This window comes from Nelumbo nucifera, chromosome 1 (genome assembly GCF_055504915.1).
Source record: "Nelumbo nucifera cultivar China Antique chromosome 1, China Antique-T2T, whole genome shotgun sequence".
NCBI classification, from domain to species: Eukaryota; Viridiplantae; Streptophyta; class Magnoliopsida; order Proteales; family Nelumbonaceae; genus Nelumbo; species Nelumbo nucifera.
In genome coordinates, this window is record NC_142649.1 from 158,010,963 (window position 1) to 158,035,683 (window position 24,721).

A 24,721-nucleotide genomic window follows, 5' to 3' on the forward strand; every position below is an offset into this window, starting at 1 on the left:
AACCGGGGGTGAATTTGGTTTTCGCTAGAAATAGATCAAACAGACGGGAAGAAATGAAGAAGACACATCGATGAATCAAAAAAAAAAAAAAAGAAGACACATCAACTATACCCTCTGCCCCTCAACAGAAAACCGTTAAATAATACCTTAATTAGACACTCATCCTCTGATATCTCTCCCTCTTAATCAAAATAAACGCTTGCGTTTGTTCCTCTCTTTCATTTCCTTCGCTCTTCTTCTCCCTCCTCTCTCAGCTGATACTTTCCGAGGAGGGATTCTTTGTTCTTTTGTGACTCTGTAGCTAATCGGAATCTTCGCCGGCCAAGGGGGAAAAAACAAAATACAAACCGCGGGGAAACCCTACACACGATCTGATGACAGTTTTTCTTTCTCCAGATATATCGTTGAGCTCTTTTGAGGTAGACCACGTTGGTCTTTTGCTTCTCTCTCTCTCTCTCTCTTATTTATTTTATTTATTAGTTTTGACAAGAGAAATATCGGGTGCGACGAAGTAGTTCCAGCATGTAGCTGTAGGACCCACACGGAATGAACTGGAACCCAGTTAATTTCCTTATTTGATCAGAAGGTTCGCCTGACGAACTGCATTTTGTTTATTTGTTTCAGAGGTCCCGTCACTTCAGATTTTAAAACAATAATAGATTGTAGGTTCTTCTAATGTCGAAGATATTGAAAATTGACGATTTGGGTTGCTTCGGAAATCAACTAGGCCATGGAAGATTGAAGTCTTAGACTGTGTGGTTTGTTGATAATTACATTACGGTGAAAGATTGGAAATTGACGACTTAGGTTGCTTGGAATTGGTTTCTTGGCACGAATGATCTGTAAATGAATGGATAACCGAATATAAATGAGTTATTTGTTAAATTAAAATGGGTGGTGATGTGTGTTGTGGAATGACAGAATTTCATATGAAGAACGCTGCTTCAGGGGAGTTGGATGCTTTCTACGCAACTAGACCCGAATGTCAAGGAGACGTCCCAAAGACCCGATTTAAGCCCAAGGTGCGTGTTTAATTTTGTGCTTGTTGACAATTTTTTTTTTTTTTTTTTTTTATTATGAACTTTTACATATTTGGTTTCCATTGTTCTCATCTGAATTGGGCTGATTTTCTTTCTAAAATTTGATTTATAATCCTTCCTTCACTATCTCAGTTATCTTGAGAATGCCATCTCTGATTACATCCGCTGTTTATATTTTTATGATGTATGCAATGCATTTAAGGCTTCTTTTTAAATGGACACTACTTGTTTATGCTTTTGCTTTTATTGTTGGTTCTTTTCTTTCCATTTATTTCCGTAGTCTGGTAAAACTCTGAGTGCAAGAAAGTGGCATTCTGCGTTCTCACAAGATGGTCGTTTGGACATAGCAAAGGTTCTTAGCCGGATCCAACGTGGGGTAAGTCTTTCTCTATTATTTAGCCTCCAATCTGTTCAATATTACACTTTTTTTTTTCAGAAAATCATGGAATAATAAATGTTGGATGTGGAACTTCATTGAGATAGACATAAGGACATTATGAAAATTTGAAGGAATGATTATGGTCCAAAGTGAAGAACTAGCAAACCCTGCTACTCATCAAATCAAACAAATTGTGTTGAAAATGATAAATTATGTGGAGAAAATGATTAAAAAATCATTTTTGTTACTTTTTTCAATTACATGATACATATCACTCTGAACGAATGCTTTTGGTAAATGCATATCATTTTGTGAATAATGAATGACTTTTATATGTCTGACATTTTATAACTGGGAAAATTATGTTGCTACATGTTATAAATGCTAGGGTAAATTGCAAATTAGTACCCTGTACTTTGGAGCTAGTCTCACTTTAGTACCCGAGCTTCAAAACGTGCCACTGCAGTGCTTGAACTCTTGAAAACTACCAGTTTAGTCCAAAATCGTTAACCGACGTTAGATGACATGTGAAAGGACACAAATACCCTCTGAGTTTTGAATATGCGAGAGAAGCATAATTTGGAAATGGCCAAAATAGCCATGTTTAAATCCCTTTTCGTTGCGATTAGGCACCATTGTTCACTTTATGCCCTAACCTTTCTGCTGAAGAACCAGTGCTTATGGAAAAACGTTGCTAAAGAAGACGATATTAATGCCAAAGAAGAGGGATTTAAGCCACCGTCCTTGTAATTCTTTTTTCAGTTATTCAATCCATAACAAAGGGGGGTTTACACTACCATTGTTGTCAGAGAAGATGAGTCATTCTTGCCATTGCTGGGGAAGATAATCAAGGTAAAATGGTCTCAAAAATATTAAGAAGTGTAGTTTTGGCATTTTTAAAAAATTAAGTTGCACGTGTTGTCATGTGATACATATAGCCGACAAACTGTTAACGACCGGTATTAAAATGGCAGTTTAAATACTGCAGTGGCACGTTTTGAAGTTAGGGTACTAAAGTGAGACTTGCCCCAAAGTATAGGGTACTAATTAGCAATTTACCCTAATTGTTAACATTGATCTTGAATGCCTGCTTTTTCTCCCCTTTAGCATGTAAAACACTGGTTTTGAGAATAAAATAAGTTATAGATGTTTTTCTGTTTCGTTCTTTTTTTCCCCATTCACTTGGAGGGCATATTGGTAATGGATTTTGCCTGTTCTGTACAACAAACAATCCATTTTGAATAAATTGCCATGTTAAACACATGACAGAATCAGGAAATGGTTAAGCTCACTGAAAAGCTACGAGGACTAAATGTATTTTTCATTTACCGATTTATTTTGATAATCATATTGCTCTGGTGTTGTTATGGTCTAAAATATCTAGGTATAATTCTCTAGTTGAATTTGAAATAAATGTTCAGAGAGAAGGCAAAAGTAATAGCCATACCCATTTGTTCATTCTTTTCCTTCATTTTTTGTGGGGGTAACTATTCACTGTTATTGCGATAAGCATGCCGGATTGAGGTATAGAATTCATCAGACTTGTACTAAGGAGTCTGACGTGGATGATGGTAACTGGATTTAGAACTCATCTGATTTATGAGCATTTTGAAGAGGTATCTGATGCGGAGGTAATGGTACATGAGATGGAGGAAGAAACTTTATTAAATCAAGAAGGGAAAGCTGACATCCTTATGGATTAAGCTTTTTTTTTCAATAAATAAAAAGGTCAATATAAATATGTTAGTTCAAAAAGAAGTTGGAGGTTGTTAAAAAATTGGGATTGTTCTTTTTAGATGGTGAAAAACATGTATTTATGGAATTGGAAGGAAAAGGGAATAGGTAGAGGGTCTTTGAGTTAATTGGTGAAGGTATTGGTATTGGAAGTGATAGGAGAAAGGAGATAGAGCTTAGGGAATATTTGGTAGAGGATCTATATTGCTTTTTTTGGTAATTTATTCTTGGATGGTTTATTTGCTAGGTTTGTCTTATTTTTCAACCATTGGATTGGATTGTAATCTAATGGTGGGTGTGGTCTCCCCTTTAGGTTAAGGTGGGTTTTGCATATAACAGGTTTCTTTTGTATGTAGGGTTAACTCTTTAGGTTAGAGAAAGAGTGGGTGCCTCTTTGAGAGAAAAGAGGAGTTTCTCTTCTAGAGAGGCAGAGATGTTGAGAGAAAAAGGGTGCTCTTTGTGTAAGAGTTCCCTCCCCCTTTTTTCTCCCTTCTCTCTTGTATGAGTTCTTTGTGTTCGAGAGAGGAAAGGGAGAACGGGTGTACAAGGCTTAAGGGTTGGTTTGGGTTGCAAACTACAAGGTATTGTGTATTGTTTCTCATTTTTCTATAGTGAAGAATGGCTTCATCTCTCCCATGGGCGTAGGCGGTAAAGGTGAACCAACGTAAATCTTTTGTATTTGTGGTGGTAGTTTTTTTTTTTTTGTCTTTGTTTGGACTTCTTTATTTTTTGTTGCTACTAAATTCTCTTGGTTGCTCCATTGTTTCAAACACTAAGGGTGCTCATGGTTCGATTAACTGAACCGATATTACCGGTTTCTAGAAATCTGGTAATCAAAACCGAATTGAAGCTAATCAGTTAATCGGTTAACCATTGGTTCAGTTTGTTGTTTTTTTGGTTTTTTATATTTATAGTATATATTATAAAAATATATAAATATGTAATAAAAAATAATAAAAAACTAGAAACATATATAAAATATTATATTTTAAATAATAAATAATATATTATATGTTATGAATATATATTTATATATAATACATATTTATTAATTTATAATATATATAAAATATAAAATATATATAAAAATATATAATATACATAAATATACATAAAATACATAGAAATATATGTATACCGGTCAGTTCAGTTAACCGTTGGTTTTCTATATTGGTTAACCGAAACCGGACCGATACCTTCATTTTTTAAAAAATATTGAACCGAAACCGAACTAACTGGTTCAGTTAACTGGAATTTTCAGTTCGGTTTCGTCAATTTGGTTCAGTTTTTTGTTTTTTGGTTTTTTAGTTTTTCTTGCTCACCTCTATCAAACACTCTGTGATTTTATTCTATTTGTGGTTGTTTGTGAGCCTAACAAAGTAGTATTAGAACTTCCAGGTCAATGTATACAAAGCTCTTGTGAAATCATTAAGAGAAATAGAAAGAAAAGGTATGATCTCTCAATTCTAGATTGAGAGGTTGTGGTGGTAAAGACAAATTTTTACCCTATGGAAAAGGAGGGTGAAAGACATCATGGTTCAAAAAGGCTTGATTATGCGTTGAAGGGAAAGAATGAGAAGTCGAAAGACATGAAGGATGCTAATCGGGAGGACTTTAAGTTGAGGTGTGTTAGTATGATTCAGTTGCTTCTAGATGATAATGTTATGAAGGAATTCTAATTATCAAAAAAAAAATGTTATGGAGGAATTCTTGATGTTAAAGTGGAGGAAGAAGACAAGGCCCTTTGGCTTCTTACTTCACTTTTTGATTTGTATGAAAACTTGGTGACAACATGTTATATGGAAAAGATATAGTGAAGTTGGAGGAAGTCACCGCATCTCTCCTATCTAATGCAATATTTTCAACTCATCATTGACCTTGATGGCTGAATCATTTGAAACGTTACTAGCCATGTTTCTAGGTTTGGTTTTCTTAAAACTTGACTTTTGACAAAAAATCGTTGACTTGGTCAAAAACTGTCCAATATGGGCGGTTGACCCCTTCTACTTGGTCACTACGTCACGATTTATACACTAAAGCTTTTGGAGGCCATAACTTTGTGCTCAGTTGTCCAATTAGGGTGATCTTTGTATCGTTTTGGGGTAATTTTTTGAGATCTGTGTCCCAAGGGCTGAAGGGTGCCTTGCCCTGCTATTTTTGCAAAAAAAAAGGCCTCAAATCCCAATTTTTAGCATTTTTAAATAAAATTTTAAAACTGAAATGAAAAATGTAGATTAAACATAAAATAATACTTATATATACATATGTTACTTGTAGAATATAACTATACATTATTTTATTGATGCTGCATATATGTGCATTTACATACATAAATTCATAAGCACATACTTTGACGTGCCATACATACATAACACACGCATACACACACTCTAATGTGTCATGGGTTGACATGTTCGACCTAGGGCTGTCAATGGGTCGGGTCTGGGTAGAACCAGAACTGACTTGACAAGAAATATTAAGGAACCAGAATCGAACCAGACCCTATAGGGTCTATAATTTTAGACTAAGAACCAAACTGATCGGGTCTTGTGACAATTGGTTCTGACCTGACGGACCCAATTACCCAATTATAATAAACCTATATATATATATATACATATATATATATATATATATATATATAATCAGGATAAGAGATCATAAACTGGAACTGACCCATTGGTTCCAGATCCTAGAACCAGAACTGACCCAATTGGTTTGGGTCCATTGGGTCCGTCAGGTCTTACCTGACCCATTGACAACCCTAGTTTGACCTGGGTAGTCTCACCAGTGACCTGTGACCTAGAGGCAAAAATGGTTTAGCCTCTAGACCGGTTTTTAAAACACTAATCTAATGAGGTTAGGAGGAAGCCCATGTATGAGAGCAAGTAAGGTTTTGTGGTTATGTGAAGAACAAATTTGAAAGGAAGGTCATCTAGTAGGGATCTAAGATTGGTAGGTTTAGATATATGGTTAGGGAAAAGGGCAAGGTACATTGTTATGGATGCAAGGAGTTTGGTTGCATGAATGTTGTCCTATACGAAAAAAGAATAGGGATAAGTTTGGTAGTATGGTGGCTACATTGGTTGATGATGATGATGATGATATTCTCATAGTCTCTAAAGGTATGTGCATTACTCCAAATGAGTGGATTTTATATTCTTGGTGTTTTTTACATGTGTGCTCTTAGAAAAAAAATATTTTGACACGTCCCAAAAGAAGATGAGAGTATTTTCTCTTTGGGTGGCAGGTCTAATTGTAACATTATGGATGCTAGAACAATGAAGATCAAAATGTTTGATAGAGTAATTCAAACTTTGGGTGGTGCGGTGTATGTCTAAAAAATGTATAGGAATCTAATATCACTTAGCTGATTAGACTTCAAAAGTTTCAAGGTCTTTGTTGGAGGTGGAGTCATGAAAACTACATGCAACAATTGGTATTTTGAAAGGTGTTAGAGGTGCACGTTTGGAGGTGCTATGAGGTGTACACCTCGTACAAAAAGATAGGAAGAACGGAAAAAGAAAGAAAATAGAAAAGAAAGGAAAGGAAAGAAAAAGAAAGGGGAGGGAAAGAAAAAAGATAGAAACAAAAGAAAAGGAAAAGGGAGGGGAAAGAAAGACCTTCCCCTTTTAGATAGTGTTATTCATCTTCATTCTTCTTAATATAAGGCATCTTTCATAAAACAAAAGATGATATCCTCCTTCCTCTTTTTCCTCCTCCTCCCCCTCCTTTTTCTTCCTCTTCATCCCCTTCCTCTTAAGGAGGTTTATGTCTCTTGTGTTCTGAATACGCTTCATGCCTCCAAGTAGTGGAACGCCTCTCATCACACCTCCACAATTTCAAAACATTGGCAATAGTGTGGTCCTAATGAAGGGAGAAGAGTGCAAGGGCTTGTATCATTTGATTGGAAGTATGATGGTTCCCAAGAGGCCAAGACCTCAATGCATTGTTGAAAGTGAAGTGTACAGGGTAGTGTGGTTACATAAAGTGTTTCTTTTGCACTTGGGGTAGAAACAAGTGCCATGAGTTTCCATGGTACAGATGATGGTTAGAGGAAAATTCTTATTAGGAGAGAGGAAGGATTGGGGTCCCTCTTTGTAATTAAATTGGATTGTTAACTTGGGTGCAACTACATAGGTGCATTGGCTACTTTGTTTGAATCAAGTGGTGTCAAAACCGGATGGTTAGTTATGTGTAGCTGGTGGTGTTTTCTCAAGGGAAATAGATATTTGTAGTACTTGTGGACAGGTGGAAGCTCAAATGGATGATCTTCAAGGTTGATGAAAAATAAGCCAAGGTGGAGATTGTTGGGTTTGTGTCTTATTTTCAACCATTGGACTGGGTTGTAATCTAATGTTGGGTGTGGTCCTCCCCTTTCAGGTTAACGTGGATTTGGCATATAAAAAGGTTTCTTTTGTATGTAGAATTAACTCTTTTGGTATGAGAAATAGTGCCTACCTCTTTTAGAGAAAAGAAAGGTTGAGAAAAAGAGGGTGCTCTTGGTATAATAGTTTCTTTGGGTTGCAAACCACAATGTATCTGTACTATTTCTCTTTCTCATTTTATTGTTTCAAACACTTTGTGGTTTCATCTTGTGGGTGGTTGTTTGTGAGCCCAAGATTATTAGATTTAGTTGAATAATTAGTGTATTGGAGTTTCTGGTTGCATTGAGGTGATTAACGATTTAGATGAGATTATTTAAAGCTTTTATTGGCCATTCAAGGTTGGATTTAAGAGTTATTTCTGTTATTGTCATTGTGTATCTTGGTATTTTGTGTTGTTTGTTGTACTCAATGGGGTTGAGCTTGTTGTATGGGAAAAGGTATTTTTTTTCCCTTCTTTCTTGGGTGATTTCTTATCACTTTCAATTGTACCCTTGATTTTTAATTTTAATATTTTTTTCTTTACCATAAATGAGTATAAAATGTGACCTGGGTACAGAGTACACTTGGCTGTAATAATTGGTGATTGAACCTGGTTTAGGTTAGATTTTAGTAAGAAAAGAAAACAGAAAAGAAGAAAAGAGAGGGAAGAGAGAACATAGAGAAAAGAAAGACAAAAAGGGTGCAATCAGTTATGGCCTTGCCACACCCTTCATTGCTATTTATATGTGTAAAATAAAAAAACAATGTACAATGACAATAATGCCCTGCCGCCTAAAGAAAGGAAGAAAACAATAATAACAGAAATAAAAATAATACGGGACCACTACAAATTAAGTCTAATATACTATATTTCTACACTCTCCCTCAAGTTGGGAATAGATATTGGTCATTCCCAACATGCGTAAATCTGTTTCCAACTTGACTTTAGTAACTGCTTTGGTGAAGACATCAACAAGCTGTGGCAACATAGGGAAGGCACACTTATTGAGAGGCATATCTCTCTAATAAAATGTTGGTCCACTTCTATATGTTTTGTTCTATCATGCTGTATTGGGTTATGTGCAATATTAGTGGCAACCTGATTATCACATTACAACATCAAGGGCCTTTCATATTCAATGCCTAATTCCTCAAGTAGAGATTTCAGCCACTTCAGCCACACCATAAGCCATGAACCTATACTCCGCCTTGGCACTGGAATGGGCAATCACATCTTGTTTCTTACTCCATGAAACAAGATTTCCTCCAAAAAAGCATAATACCTTAAAGTAGACCTCCTATCATCAATAGACCCGGTCCATTCAACATCTATGTATACTTCAAGCTTCATATGACCATTATTCTTGAAGAGTATACCTTGATTTGGACACCTCTTCAAGTAAGCAAGGATCCTCTCAACAACAAGTAGATGGGTCATTCTAGGAGAATGCATATATTAATTGACAACAATGTCAGCGCAAGAAATGTCAGGACGTGTTAAACACAGACAAAGAAGTTTCCCAACCAAACTTCGATACATAGCTATATCTTCAAGTGGCTTACCCCCTTCTGCACTTATTTTATGATTCTGTTCAATGAGTGTGTCTGCAAGCTTAACTCCTAATTTTCCAGTTTCCTCCAAAAGATCAAATACATATTTCCTTTGGGAGATGAAGATTCCATGTTTAGACCAAGCCACTTCAATTCCCAAGAAATACCTTAAATTGTCTAGTTCTTTCACCTCAAACTCCTTGTTCAGTAACTTCTTAAGAGGATCAATCTCATCTGTATTGTATTCTATCACCATAATATCATCAACATATATGGCAAAGAGAGTGAATCAAGGAAGAGCTTGCATTCTCGATAAATAAATTGTGATCAGACTGGGCCTACATATAGCCAAAATTCTCTAAGGCAAGTCTAAATTTGTCAAACCATGCCCTTGGAGATTGCTTAAGTCCATACAAAGTTTTCTTCAATGAACAAACTTTCTTTCTTGCTTTTGTTTCATAAACCCTAGGGGCAACTCCATATATACCTCCTCTTGCAGGTAACCATTAAGGAAGGCATTCTTTACATCCATTTGAAACAATGGCCATGAGAAATTTGTAGCAAGTGACAAAAAAAGTCTAATGGTGTTCATCATGGCAATTGGTGCAAAGGTTTCTGAGTAATCAATACCACAACACTGTGTGTACCCCTTTGCTACTAGTCGGGCCTTGTATCTTTCAAACTAAACCATCTGCATTGTACTTCATTGTAAATATCCATCTGCATCCAATAGGTTTCTTCCCTTTTGGTTGATCCACCAACTCCCAAGTATTATTTTTAATGAAGGCATCCATCTCCACCTCCATTGCATCCTTCCACTTAGGCACCATTAGGACATCCTGCATTGTTTTGGGAATGGGTATGGCATCAACGAATGCTAAAAAGGTTTTATAGGACAATAAAACGTGGTCATAAGAAAGAAACTAGGAGATTCAATGGGCAATAGATGAGGTACAATGGTGTTTTCCTTTGCGAACTACAATAGGGAGGTTAAGGTCATCTGAGGTAGGCAGAGACTTAGTAGTTGAAGGAATGCCATCTGTAGTAGTAGTAGTAGGCAAAGGGATTGTAGTACTTGGATCTAGCATCACATCAGAGGTTGGAACTGACCTGTGTTGCTCATGACCAAAATCAACTTGCCTCCACCTATGAAACACCCTTAGTTGCTTACACTTTTGGCAATCCCTCTTACCATACTCCTCTTCAAAGTAGGGATGTTCATGGGTCGGGATGGGTGGGTTTGTGTCATTTTCTTCAACCGACCCAACCTAGTCAGTTTATTTATTGGCTAAACCGAAACCGACTGACCTTGAAGCAAAACCGACCCAAACATGAAGGGTCAGTTTGGGTTGGTTTATCGGTTTAGTTGGTTTATTTAACCTCTCTTTTCAAAATTAAAGAGTGAAGACTCCAACAGTTGTCTCTCCATTCCAATTTCCAAGAGTCCTTGATAGCAATGCTTGCTAAATCCAAAAAGGTAATAAATAAACTAATAAAGGTAATAAATAATTTTATTTAACCTCTCTTTTTTTCTCTTTCAAAAATAGAAGAGTGAAGACTCCAACAATCCAACATGTATGTCCATTCCAATTTCCAAGACTCCTTCACATCAATGCTTGCTAAACCCAAAAAGGTAATAAACAACTTTACTTAAATTTAAAGTTAACTATGATAGGGAGTAGGGCTGAGTAGGGACTACCTGGTAATTACTTAAAACATCGGTTCGGTTTCGGTTTTCATGTATAAAAACTGAAAACCGAACCAAGTTGTCGGTTTATTTTCTCACACAAACCGAAACCGACTGGTGGTTTTGGAAAACCGATCAACTCGGGTTAGATCGGGCCAGTTTGGTTTGTTTGGTTGATTTGACATTTAATGTGAACACCCCTACTTCAAAGAATGGAATAGGTAAGGGAACTTCAAGAAGAGGGTCACCCCTCTCACCCCTCTCCCATTGAGATGAAACCTTGGGATGGTATGGAACATCTTCAAAGAAAGTGACATTCATAGGCACAAACCACAACCTAGAGCGAGGATTGTAGCAACAATATCCATTTTGATTTTGTGCATAACCGAGAAAAACCCACTTGGCAGCCTTAGGATCAAACTTAGAACGATGCCACCTAAGGATTTGAACAAAGCAAGTGCACCCAGAAACCCTAAGGCCTTGTTCATTTTCCAAGAAGTAAGGGTGGGTAAGTCAGTAGGTCCTGCGAAAAAGAAATAAATCCATGTTCGCTTTCTAGTATTAGTGTGTTCCATGGAAAAGAAAATTTCCCGAGCAGCTCATTTACTTGTGGAAGTAATACTCTCCTTAGATTTGGGTAAATTACTTACCCATGCACACTGAAAATCGCTAATACATGATGGGACAATATTGTCCCTTCAATAATGTCACTTTCTTTTTCTTTTTTTTTTTTGGAAAAATCAGTCATTGTATACCTTTACCTAGGGAATAGAAGAACATTGGTAAGTGCTCTTATTTGGATAAGTGTTTCTCAATAAACACTTGCCCGGATAAGTGCATTTACCCGGGTAAGTCATTTACTGAGACGTGAACAAGGCCTAAAGAGGTATGTTGAACAAGTCCTTATCTAAAAGGAGCTTTCGTATCTAGAATCTGTGAAGGAACTCTGTTAATAAGATACACGACTGTGTGGGATAGCACCCCCCTAGAAACATATGGGAACATTAGAATTCAGTATGATGTTTCTTGCAACTTCTAGGATGCCTTTGTTCTTTTTCTCAGCTACTCCATTCTGTTGAGGCATATAGGGACAAGTACTCGGATTAATAACCCCATACTTGAGGAAATATGAGGCCAAGAGTTTTGCAAAATACTCTTTGGCATTATTAGATCCAAATATTTTTATTTTAGTTTCAAACTGGATGAGAATCTTTTAATGGAAGGAACAAGTCAAAGTAGGGACCTCATCCTGAGAACGCATAAGATAAACTCATGGAGAAATGAGAATAATCATCAACAAACAATAGGAAAAATCTGTATCCCCCATAGTTGTAGTATGATATGGACCCTAAACATCAGTATGCACAATTTCAAAAGGAATAATGCTTCTTTTATTACTTAATGAATAAGCTGATCTGCAATGTTTTGCAAGTTCACAATTCTCACATCTGAAATTGGACACTTGGACTGACTCAAAGCAGGAAAATACCCTTCAATGACTTAAAAGATAAATGATCCAACTGATTATGCCAAAGAATAATCTAACTCACAGATTGTGAAACAAAAGACCTCCAACTCCTTTATCATTCCTAGGTGGAAGTTTAAGCAAGTAGATCCCATTTTCTTCATAGCTAGTTCCAATCACCTTCCTTGTCACCATATCTTGAAAAAACACAATGATCAGGGAAAAAAAGTCACTAGACAATTCTTATTTTTAGTAATCATACTAACTGAAAGTAAATTAGTACTAAGTTTAAAAAAGTCACTGAACAATCCATGTAGTTTGTATTTGTAGAATTATTGTAAATTAGTACTAAACTTCCAAAAAGACTTAGCTTTGTTATTAGCATTTAGTGAATCAGGTAATGTAATATAGGGCATGATCTTAATAATCCACATACTGCACACTTGTATTTGTTTAAGTTGCACCATGTGGGTTCCCATGGATGCTGAACAATACACGGTCAACCTTGATGTCTTAAATCTATTATAAGTTGACCAATATGGTTATTTTACATACATTATAGAGAGAGGTGTGGGAGCAAAAAGTTTATTTATGGTCCATAGAAGGCCCCTCTTTTATTTTCTTTGTTACAGTTGATGTGGCTGCTTGGGAGAGAGTTGAATTTTGGTTGTATAACTGGTGGAGTAAGATGATTGAAGATGTTGCTTTCCCTCGTCTCTTTAACTTTTCTAGATCCTGTCCATTGTTCAAGCTTCTTTAAGATGTCTTCCTTCTTCCTACCGAATCAGTGTACATATTGTCCTCATTTCCTCATGCCTGAACCCCCTACCAAGTAACAGATACAGTTCCCTTCCCCAGACTCCCCCTAGTGCAGAAGTCTTTTTGGAAGTGCTAGCACCTTTAAACGTGAAAATGTATTTATTTTCAATTGCCCTGTCTTAACATGCAGGATTTTTCTTAGTGGAGTTTTCTTAAGGTGAATACATGTTAAGTACTGCAAATAGGGGGGGCTAGATTCAAATACATCTCTCCCAATGAGTGCATAACGTGCATGAGCAACCTGGAAACAATCAGAAATCTCTTCTAATTCTTGATGGAACAGGCGTTGTTGAGTATTGTAGGACCATTGCATGTGATGGATTTCTTTTGTGGGCCCATATGGGGAGGGTCCATTGTTGTTGCAATGCATGTATTGACACCCTTTTTCCTGTGGTACTAAAGACTAAAGTTGAGATTGTAAATAATTTATTTTACATTTTGTAGGGAATTCATCCATCAATAAAAGGTGTGGTCTGGGAGTTCTTATTGGGTTGCTTTAATCCTGATAGCACCTTTGATGAACGGAGTGAACTCAGGCAATGTCGTAGGTAGTAATGCTACCTTAATTTTGGTTCAACATGTCTCTTCTTTCATTCTCTTATTGCCACCTCATAAATGTGGTAAAAATTTCACTGATTGTGGCAGGGAACAATATGGAACATGGAAGGCTGAGTGCCAAAAGATGGTACCGACCATTGGTAGTGGGAAGATTATTACAGCACCTATCATAACTGAAGATGGACAGCCAATCCAGGACCCTTCAAGTAATGGTGAATTACAAGATAATGGAGCTGTGACAAGTATTACTCCTGATGCTCCTATGGAAAATGGGGAACCTGCAGTTGATGCTGCTTTGGAAAAGAGAGTGATTCAATGGAAGCTTAATTTGCATCAAATTGGTATTTATTGTTGCACCCTTAATTTCAAGACTAAAGTTCTGTTTTTGATTTTTGTAACTCTTACATTGTCAAATGGAAATATATGTCTAAAAAACTTATTTACTGATGCTGTTTCTGGATGCTTTATTGACTTGTAATTGTTGTTTAGAAAGTTCTATATTGATTAACATGATTTTGAAATAATGTTGGATAGTGTAGGTTTGGACGTTCTTCGCACTGACCGATCACTTGTCTTCTATGAAAGTGAAGCTAATCTAGCGAAGCTATGGGATATTCTTGCAGTTTATGCATGGATAGACAATGATGTCGGCTACGTTCAGGGTAAGTAGAATGTGGATATTTTAGTATGTGATTGCCAAACTGAAATAGCGGTGGATTGACATTCCCTATGAATTTTGTAAAACTTTCTTTCTTGAGCAGGAATGAATGATTTTTGCTCTCCCATGGTAATTCTTCTAGAAAATGAAGCAGATGCCTTTTGGTGCTTTGAACATGTAATGCGGAGAATGGTAGGATCTTTCTTACCCAGTTTTGTTTTTACTACTGACTTGAAACAAATCATCTTGTTAATGCCAAAGTCTGTTAGGTACTCCTTGCTTATGTATTGATTCTGCTTTAGTGGTAAATGGATGCAGTTTAGTCGACTTGCTTTGATTTAGAAGATTTAAAACATAGAAGAGTTGAAAAAAATAATGGAGAAAGGAAGAGAGAACACCATGTTTGAGGGAGAAAAGATGGGCAATTAACCCCTATCTGCTAATATTTATATTCTGAAATAAAAGATCACAAAAATACTCCTGGCTATACCATATACATAAAAATACATAAAAGACCAAAAACTTTCAACAGATGCTTTATTTGGTTCACTTTCTCTGAAGTCATTCAATCCATATTTATTGAGAATCCATGGTTTAGCAAGTTTCCTTTCAATTTTTACCCATGAAATTTTATAGCCAGTGTGTTGACACAGAAGAGATTATTAATCTGCTTGAGTTATTCTTTAAGTGATCTACATTCTTCAAAATAAAAAAAGAAAAATACATTATATATAAGTAGATTCAGGGAAAAAAAGGTTGCCTTTCCATTTTAAGTAAAAAATCAAATTAGGAGAAACTGGATTTAGTTTTGTGAATCTCGTCCATGGATCTACAAGCATGTTCAAAAGATTGGTTTGATCATTAGTTGTTTCTTAGAGCCACCATTAATAGATGGAAAGAGAATATGAACAAATTGTGGATTTAATGTTGGATTGAAAATCCTTTCCCTCTATTTTAGTTTCCTAAAGAACAGGTTGAAAGCTTTAAATAGATTAGTGTTTTTTTTTTTCCAGTTAGAACATTGGGGATTATTGCTTATGTTGCACATGATTAATGGTGGACCAAATTTTCTCTTTTGCTTATCAGGAAATAAAATCTATTTTACTTTGACAAAAAAATTCTTTTCAAGTTTTGTTCCCTTATATTTGAGAAGTTGGAAAACAAACAGCTGCAGTGGATAGGAAGGAAATTATGTTGTTGGAAAGTTGTCATGTTGGGCCTGTAAATGCTTGTGAGTGCCTTTATGAACTCAGGCACTCATTATTATGAAACATGAGTTCAACTATGATGCCGGAAAGACATGATACTGGAAAAGCATATAGCCAATCAACCAGCATCATGAAAGAGGTAACCAATTAGGTGGATTTTCATAGAAATTCACGGGGGTTTTGATTGGTCATAGCCTTTCTGGCGTCATAGATTTTTCCATAAAAAATAAGTAATTATGCCTATTGTAGGATGGGAAAGAGAATGTCCTAGAAGGATGAACATAGTGGGTGAAGAAGGGAATTATGATCTCAATCATGAGAGAAATTCAGACAAAATGCCTAGGCAATAGCTTGCCACCTTAGCCAAACTGATTGTTGAAGTTTGACCTGCCATAGAATTCTGTCTTGTTCGTTGACTGTAGAGTAAAGTAGACAGCAAGAAGTAGGAGAGGAAAGAAGAAAAGAGAGAAGAGAGAGAAGAGAGAAAGGCTGGTTCGAATTAGGGAAAAAAGTTAATCCCTTGATTCGGCCAGACCTGTTATTATATTATTAACTTATTGGAAAAGACTTGAGTGCCCTTCTTTAAGTAAGAGGCACTCGAACTAATATAACAGTACACATCAGCATTCTCAACAAGTACAAAGACTGAAATACCCCTTCACTAACACCACTAACACTCCCCCTCAAGCTGGTGAGTATATATCATATAATCCCAGCTTGTTACATATGTAGTCCACTCTCCCTCGACTCAAGCCTTTTGTAAACAAGTCTGCCCACTGGTTTCCCGTACTAACATATGCAGTTTCTATCACCCCATTCAGCACCTTCTCTCTCACAAAATGACAGTCAACTTCGATGTGCTTGGTTCTTTCATGAAACACTGGATTGGAAGAGATATGAACCGCTGCCTGATTGTCACAATAGAGCTTCATTGGAGTACTGATGTCATATCCTATCTCCTGTAGAAGGTTCCTCAGCCACACTAGTTCACAAGCAGTATGTGCCATGGCCCTATATTCTGCTTCTGCACTGCTTCTTGCCACAACTGTTTGCTTCTTACTTTTCCATGTTACCAGGTTATCCCCCAGAAAGGTGCAATAGCCTGTGGTAGATCGTCTATCAGACATAGAACCTGTCCAATCAGCATCGGTGTATCCTTCTACTACCAGTTTTCCACCACTTCTGTACAGCAAACCACCACCAGGAGCTCCTTTCAGATACCTCACAATCCTTAGCACTGCATTCCAATGTGGGACCAAAGGTTTCTGCATGAACTGACTCACCACACTAACCGCAAATGAAATATCTGGCCGAGTAATGGTTAGATAATTTAGTTTGCCTACAAGTCGTCGGTATCTGCCAGGCTCTTCAAACACTTCACCTATATCACTGCTCAGCCTCGTATTTGTTTCCATAGGTGTCTCAGCCGGTTTAGTACCCAACAATCCTGTTTCTTCCAGTAAATCAAGCACATATTTCCTCTGGCACAAATTAATGCCATGCTTAGATCTTGCTACCTCTATGCCCAAAAAGTATTTCAACTTGCCAAGGTCCTTTGTCTGAAAGTGTTCCTGTAGGAATGCCTTCAATCTGTCAATGCCCATTTTATCATTCCCAGTCAATGATATCATCCACATACACCACCAATATTATTTTACCTGCCGAAGAGTCAAGACTGAAGACAGAGTGATCAACTTGGCACTGTTTCATACCAAACTTCTTGACCACCTCACTAAACCTACCAAACCATGCTCGAGGGGACTGTTTAAGTCCATAAATAGCCTTCTTAAGTCTGCATACCTTACCATCCTCCCCCTGAGCAACAAACCTAGGTGGTTGCTCCATGTAGACCTCCTCGAGCAAATCCCCATGCAAAAAGGCATTTTTGATATCGAGCTGATGGAGAGGCCAACCAGACATAGCTGCAAGAGAGATGACGACACGAACTAACCCTATCTTAGCAACCGGGGAGAACGTCTCCGTGTAGTCAATGCCATAGGTTTGGGAGTACCCTTTGGCAACCAGCCGCGCCTTCAGGCGCTCAACACGACCATCTGGCAAGTACTTAACACTATACACCCACTTACAACCGACAGCCTGCTTCCCAGGAGGAAGAGCGGTGAGATCCCAAGTGTGATTATGATGCAAAGCAGAGAGCTCTTCTTCCATAGCACGGCACCACTCTGGAGAGGTAAGGGCTTCCTGGACATCCTTAGGAACAATCACGGAGGATAACAAAGATATGAATTGGCGATGGGAAGCGGAGAGGTGGGTAAGTGAAACAAAATTGGAAATAGGGTGAAGGGTGCAAGTACGCTTACCTTTCCGTAAGGCAACAGGAAGATCTAGGTCGGAGGCTGGTGTCGGAGCTGGAGCTGGATCTGTCGACGGTGATGAATCTGGAGGAGCTACAGCCGGTACACGTGGGCGATGTGTATACACGTGACGGATGGGTGGACGGTCAACCAATGGTGGCACCGGAGGCAAGGACGTAGGCATGACTGGAACCAGAGGTGGATCAGCCACAGGAAGAGGAAGAGGAGGTGGTGATGTGGGGGAAGCAGCAGCACCGGACCCCACGAAGAACGGAGTAGACTCGAAGAATGTAACATCAGCACATACCAAGGAACGACGAGAACTAGGATGATAACACTTGTACCCTTTCTGAGTTCGGGAATAACCAAGGAAGATACACTTCACGGAACGTGCATCTAACTTGTCAGTCCCGGGACTCAGATTATGAACGAAGCAGACACACCCAAATACCCGAGGAGAAAGCGGAAACGGAGACATGTTGGGGAATAAGACACTAAAAGGAGAACGACCATCAAGGATAGACGTGGGCATCCGATTAATTAAGAAACAAGAGGTGAGCATTGCATCGCTCCAAAAATTTTTGGGAACATTCATGTGGTGCATGAGGGAGCGTGCCGTTTCTACAAGATGGCGGTTCTTTCTCTCAGCAACCCCATTTTGTTGCGGAGTATAGGTACATGAAGTTTGGTGTATAATGCCATGTTGATCCAAGTATTCTCGAAAAGATGAAGACAAGTATTCACGACCATTATCAGAACGGAAAATTTTGATGTGAACACCAAATTGATTGCGGATCTCAGCATAAAATTTCTGGAAGATGGAAAATAATTCACTTCTTTCTTTCATTAAATAGAGCCACGTCATTCTTGAACAGTCATCAACAAAAATAACAAAATATCGCTATCCATTATATGACATCACTTTATAAGGACCCCAAACATCTGAATGAATTAAAGAAAAAAGACTCGACACACGGTTTTCGACCCTAGAACGAAAGGGAACACGATGGTGTTTCCCAAATTGACAAGACTCACAATCTAAAACAGAAAGTTGACTCAATGAAGGGACTAAGGACCGCAACACTTTCAGCGAAGGATGACCAAATCTATAGTGCCACTGGAGAGGAGAAATGGATGACTGAAGAGCCGTTGACGTTCGTCCACCACCATCAAGATAATACAGTCCACCGGCTTCATGCCCTCCACCAATCTTCATCCCCGTCTTGAGATCCTGAAAAACACACATAGAAGGGTAAAAAGTGATGGAGCACTTAAGGGACTTGGTCAGCTTACTAACAGATATAAGATTAAATGGAAGCTTAGGTACATATAAAACAGAGGATAGGGATACAGGGTCTAGGTCAACATTACCAACACCACAGATAAATGACGTGGAGCCATTAGCAAGGGTAACAGATTGTGATGTTGAGCAATGAGTGAGAGATGAAAACACACCTGGAGTTCCCGTCATGTGATCGGAGGCTCCAGAGTCAATAATCCAGGGGTTGGGTGTGGATGCCAAACAAGCCATACCTGAGTGTGCAAAGGAAGTTGTGTTCTACTGTGACTTGGATTGAACAAACCTCTCATACTCATCACGAGGAACACTCACCATTTCCTTGCCTGGACCATCTGAGGGAGTAGAAGGCATCGGGTCAGCTGACCGTTTCTCCTGTGTAGAGCTGAAACTGGTGTCACTAGTCATGGCATGGTTGGCCCACGTCGAGGGAGGACCATGTAAGTCATAGCAGTAGTTAATGGTATGTCCATCCAAACCACAGTGAGTACATTTCCGTGGACCCGAGCCACGTCCTCTACCACGAGCTCCCCCTGAATCTCTGCCTCCAGTACGACCACCACCACGGATATGTGTAGATCCACCACTACCACTCCTGCCAGGCTGGGTTCCTCGAGTCCCACTTCTGCCACCTCGGCCTCTTGACACTGCAAATGCTGATTTATCGGAGACATTAGAGTCCATAGATCCAATGGAAGCCCTCCGAAGACGAGCAAACACCTCCTCTAAAGATGGAAGAGCAGATCCCCCTAGTATCTGGGCTCGTACAGGTTCATACTCAGACTTCAGCCCCACCAGAAACCGTGTCACATCAAGCTGCTCTCGCTGTTGTTGTTGAACTTTGACATCTGAAGTGAGAGGATGATAGACATTTAACTCATTACGGATATTCCTCACATTGGCATAGTACTCCTCAAGGCTCTGATTTCCCTGTTGCAGATTGAAGTATTCTTGATACAGTTGATATACCCTAGTGGTATTATCCTGACCTGAATACAGTTTCTTAGCATGATCCCACACCTCTTTGGCTGTGTCAAGAAACATGAAGTTCACACTGATTTTGGGTTCCATACTGTTCCACAACCATGTAATGATCTATGCATCTTCCTGTTCCCAGTCTTCATACTCCTGAGAATTAGCGGGGGGTTTCTCCTCTCTTATATGCTTCACTTTCTTCTTCGCCTTCAGAAAAACCTCTACAGACTTGGCCCAAGGGACATAATTCTCTCCATTCAGTTTAATGGAGGTCATTTGGACATTCAGGTAGTCAGTAGATATCATGACACTAGGTTTACTATCACTGTTATCTGCCATTGCCGAACTCCCTTAATTCTGAGCACTGAGTTAGGAGCACTACACACAGACACTTCACCGAAATCTGCACACTGATTTCAACAGTTGAGAACTGCAACACCACAAACCCTACTCACCGAAATCTGTACACTGATTTCAGCAGTATTAAATGCTGAAAACTACAACACCACAACCCCTACTCACCGAGGTCTACACACTGATTTCAACGATATCAAAAGCTGAAAACCACACTAGTAACACCACCAACATTAATCCACAACTATAGGAAGCTTCACCATTCAGTAGACACTATTGCCATTCGAATCACACACAAACCAGAATAAACCCTAGCATAAACCCTAGCATACTGCAATCTGAAAACCCATCATGCGAACTGTACTACACTTCTCATGTATTCCAAAAAAAATATATATAAAAAAAAAACTTTACCTCATCGCCTGAAGGCCAACCATACGAAGGGCTGAGACACCACTGCACCACACGTACCAGCCCTAACTAGGGCTTAGAAACCACAGCAACCAATCACCAACGACACAATCGGAGGCATAGAGACCTCCTAGGGAAGAGGGCGATCACTCCTTTTCAGCCCTTTTCCCAGTCTCCAACTCACAACTGAGAACCCCAAGTGAAACCCTAATTCGAATGCGCAGAAGGCAGAATTCTAGCAAGTCTGATTTGGTGAACCTAGCTCTGATGCCATGTTGAAGTTTGACCTGCCATAGAATTCTGTCTTGTTCGTTGACTGTAGAGTAAAGTAGACAGCAAGAAGTAGGAGAGGAAAGAAGAAAAGAGAGAAGAGAGAGAAGAGAGAAAGGCTGGTTCGAATTAGGGAAAAAAGTTAATCCCTTGATTCGGCCAGACCTGTTATTATATTATTAACTTATTGGAAAAGACTTGAGTGCCCTTCTTTAAGTAAGAGGCACTCGAACTAATATAACAGTACACATCAGCATTCTCAACAAGTACAAAGACTGAAATACCCCTTCACTAACACCACTAACACTGATGATAACAAAATTTTATTAAACAAACATTTTGGAGAGGCTTGAACAGAACACTCTGAGGGATGACATTATTTTGTCTGCTGGTTGACCATCCTGTCCAGTCTATTTTCCAAAAAAAGTTACTTGCAAAGTTAACTAAACCAGCTTTCTATTCTTTTACTTCGTTTCTCAACTGGACATGATAAACCTTAAGATATATGATCTTATAACAACTTTTTTTTACTTATACATGATATTTTGAATGATATACCTAGAGGTGTCACTATCTTATCAATTTTATTCCATTTTTCTTGTTTAGCTTTATTCATTGGTCTTTTCTATAGTTTAGATTATAACTTATATAGTGAAAGGTTACAGCATTAGTTGGAGCTTCTTTTGCTGACTTCAGAACTGTTCCTCCTTGTCTTGTGTATTGGCTTTTTGCATCGTCTTGGACTTACCATGGCTCATATGTTAATTGTCTGAAAAGCGTGCAAACTTCAGGACCACAACAAGTTCAATTGGTGTCCAATCACAACTGTGCACGCTTTCAGCAGTAATTAAAGTTGTTGATCCAAAGCTTCACCAACACCTAGGTAAGTCCTTCTATAACTTTCTTAGAAAACAAATTGAATTTCTTTCCTTCCTTAGTATTTTAAGTTTGTCCTTGAAGTGGAAAAACCTACTTGTTCTGAGCTTAGAGTTTCAAATTCTTGAAACCAATTTCATTTAGAGTTGAGAAGAATACCTATATAACTTATTTCTTGACAAGTTAAAAGCTTCAGATCTGAAATCTGCATGTTGTTAATAGTAGAAGAATGTGTGAAGAAAGAAAGGAAGTATGTCAAAAATGTCAATCTTTGTTAAACATTTAGTGATAAATTGAGGTCCTATGCTCATAGCTTCCTTGATATGTGTCTGATGTTTGTCTGATACCCAAAATTCATATTCATGATATCCCTGTTTATGACCAGGCCCGTTTGGCAAGTCTTTTTGAGAAGATCTTCTTGTAGCTCTGACAGTCAAAAGATGCATTGAGCTTTTGACATAAGATCTGGGCAGCCCGAAGACTGTTTGTCAGACGTGCATCTTTCCGTGCGTCGTTTCGGGTCTTTCCATTTGGAGCTTCCCGAAATCAGCCCAAAATGGGCTTCTCACGTCTTTTCGGTGTCCCGTCTTTTGGTGGCTAGATCTTCCACGTGCCAAACGGAAATAGACCAATTTCCAGTCTTCCCAGCTTGTAAACAGCCGAAAGACCGCACGGAAAGATGTGCCAAACAGGCCCCACATCTTAGGCCCAGCTTGAATATAGAAATTGACACAACAAAAGATGAGATGTACCTGAAACCTTTACAAGGGTAGGCTTATCTCCATGTTATCATCCTCACCATTAAGGTTGTCTTGTAAATGGTCCAAAATTATGAGGAAACCAGTGCCACTGCCACCACTAATAAGGTTGTCAAAATATGAGTAAGTGATATCTAGACACATGGAAACCAAAATAGTCATTAGAAATTGAAATCTTGCACAACCAGTATCTACGGATTAAAACGGGCCCTTGTGGTCACCCAATACTTTCATTTAATAAGCATTTTACCCATCATTCTTGGACTAGAACTCCGCTTTGATGGAAAAATATGGTCTATTACTCTATTCCTGATGGAAAGTTGTTGATGGCAGAGAATCTAGATGGAGGGGAATATTTATTTGCATTCCGCATGCTAATGGTACTTTTCCGAAGAGAGTTCTCATTTGTGGATTCAATGTACCTTTGGGAGGTAAGCAAAGGCAGTCAATCAAGTTTAAGACGTTGCTCAAAGATATTGGTCCTCTTTATCTATCAAAAAAAAAAAAAAAAGATATTGGTTTTCTTTGATTAATGGACAGGAATTCTTGCAGACATCATGTCTTTCCAGTATCAAGGGCTTTGCCTATATAAATGAATATATATTCATACATGGGAGTGGGTTTGCTAGAAAGGTTGTTTAGTGAGTTTCCCTAAATGACCAAGGAATCTAACATGTGGCAAATTAGTATGGAACTCAAAAAGAATTTCCAAGTTCCTCTTCCTGCTCTGTCTTCATGGAAAAGCTTTTGGCCCAAAGCATCTTGCTACAAATGCAAAATAGACATATATACATATATACATACATACATACATAAATACATACATACATGCATACATATATATCTATATATATATATATGGAGAGAGAGAGAGAGAGAGACATCAGTTAGGTGAGTTTTATATTTAAAAATCAATACTTTTAATGGATAAATATTAGTTGTGAAAACAACCAGTACAAGCTAGGGTATATTGCTGATATAGACTATGGGGTTGAACATGTGGCCAATCAAGTGGACCCCCCACCTGATGAACAGTCTTGATTGACCACAAGATCCCTGCACATGGAAGAAATAGGTAGGTTCATCTAGGGAAGCTCACTACTTGACCTGACCAGTCAGCTTTTTTACTTCACATAGCTTTAGCTACATAGTCAGCATATTATAACTGGCAAAATTATCCTTGGTTTCAGTTGATCTGGGCCATGGAGTATAATCCAAACATCTTCTCCTTGTATGAAGATCCAAATACAGCTACAGAGAGTATTGCAACCAAAGGAAATGACAAGCTGCTAAAGAAGTATGGGAAATTTGAGAGGAAAAATATAAAGACTGGAATAGCAGACCAACAACATACTGCTTTATCTGTTTTTCTTGTTGCGGGTGTCCTCGAGGCCAAGCATAAACGTCTGCTGAAAGAGGCAAAGGGTGTGGATGATGTTGTCAAGGTCAAATCATCTTTCTTTTACTAATATCAATAAGCCCATATATAGATAAGCATTATATATGTATGTGAACTAAGCTTATGGTGGACCTTTATCCTCAGATTTTGAATGACACAACTGAAAAATTAGACGCAAAGAAGGCATGCCTTGATGCTTTGAAGATTCAAAAAAAGTACTTGAGCAAGGCAAGTTTTATCCTTTTTCAATTTATTTTGATTCCAATTTGTTGGCTCCTTTCTTTTATTTATTGATTTTAGTTAAATGACAAAAATGGTAATATTTAATGTGTATATTTTGCTTGCAGACTAAGAAACAATAAATGGTTATTGGTGTGATGAAACATTGGCAAACAGAGTATCTCACCAAGAATTTTATTGTAAAGATTCTCCTTGGCCGTAGTGATCCAATAGTTGAATTCTCCTTTTATTCTTTATTTCTTTTTTTTTTTCCTTCTGTTGACTTCTTGTATGATGTGGCATCTTTGTAATATTAAAGAGAACAGAATTTGTAGAATAGAGTTTTTGGCACAAGTTGTTGCTTTCATTACTGTTTATGCT

The 24,721-nt window shown here is 38.1% G+C and overlaps 1 protein-coding gene across 7 annotated transcripts; it reads left to right on the forward strand.

The window, feature by feature from the left end:
- On the forward strand, positions 1 to 24,717 carry LOC104602823 (uncharacterized). Of its 7 annotated transcripts, none has more exons than XM_010266657.3 (12): positions 1 to 419; positions 922 to 1,022; positions 1,321 to 1,416; positions 13,487 to 13,590; positions 13,688 to 13,941; positions 14,140 to 14,262; positions 14,362 to 14,450; positions 21,866 to 21,971; positions 23,056 to 23,153; positions 23,913 to 24,167; positions 24,266 to 24,349; positions 24,469 to 24,717. In XM_010266657.3, exons 2-12 carry the CDS (start codon positions 930 to 932, stop codon positions 24,481 to 24,483), a joined length of 1,317 nt encoding a protein of 438 aa, XP_010264959.1. In that variant the 5' UTR covers positions 1 to 419; positions 922 to 929; the 3' UTR covers positions 24,484 to 24,717. The 7 variants fall into 7 exon arrangements, with proteins under 7 accessions (XP_010264959.1, XP_088751059.1, XP_010264958.1 ...); XM_088894932.1 differs by lacking the exon at positions 1 to 419 and adding an exon at positions 733 to 842; XM_088894933.1 differs by lacking the exon at positions 1,321 to 1,416 and having other exon boundaries at positions 59 to 419.
- Positions 24,718 to 24,721: the final 4 nt, after the last annotated feature.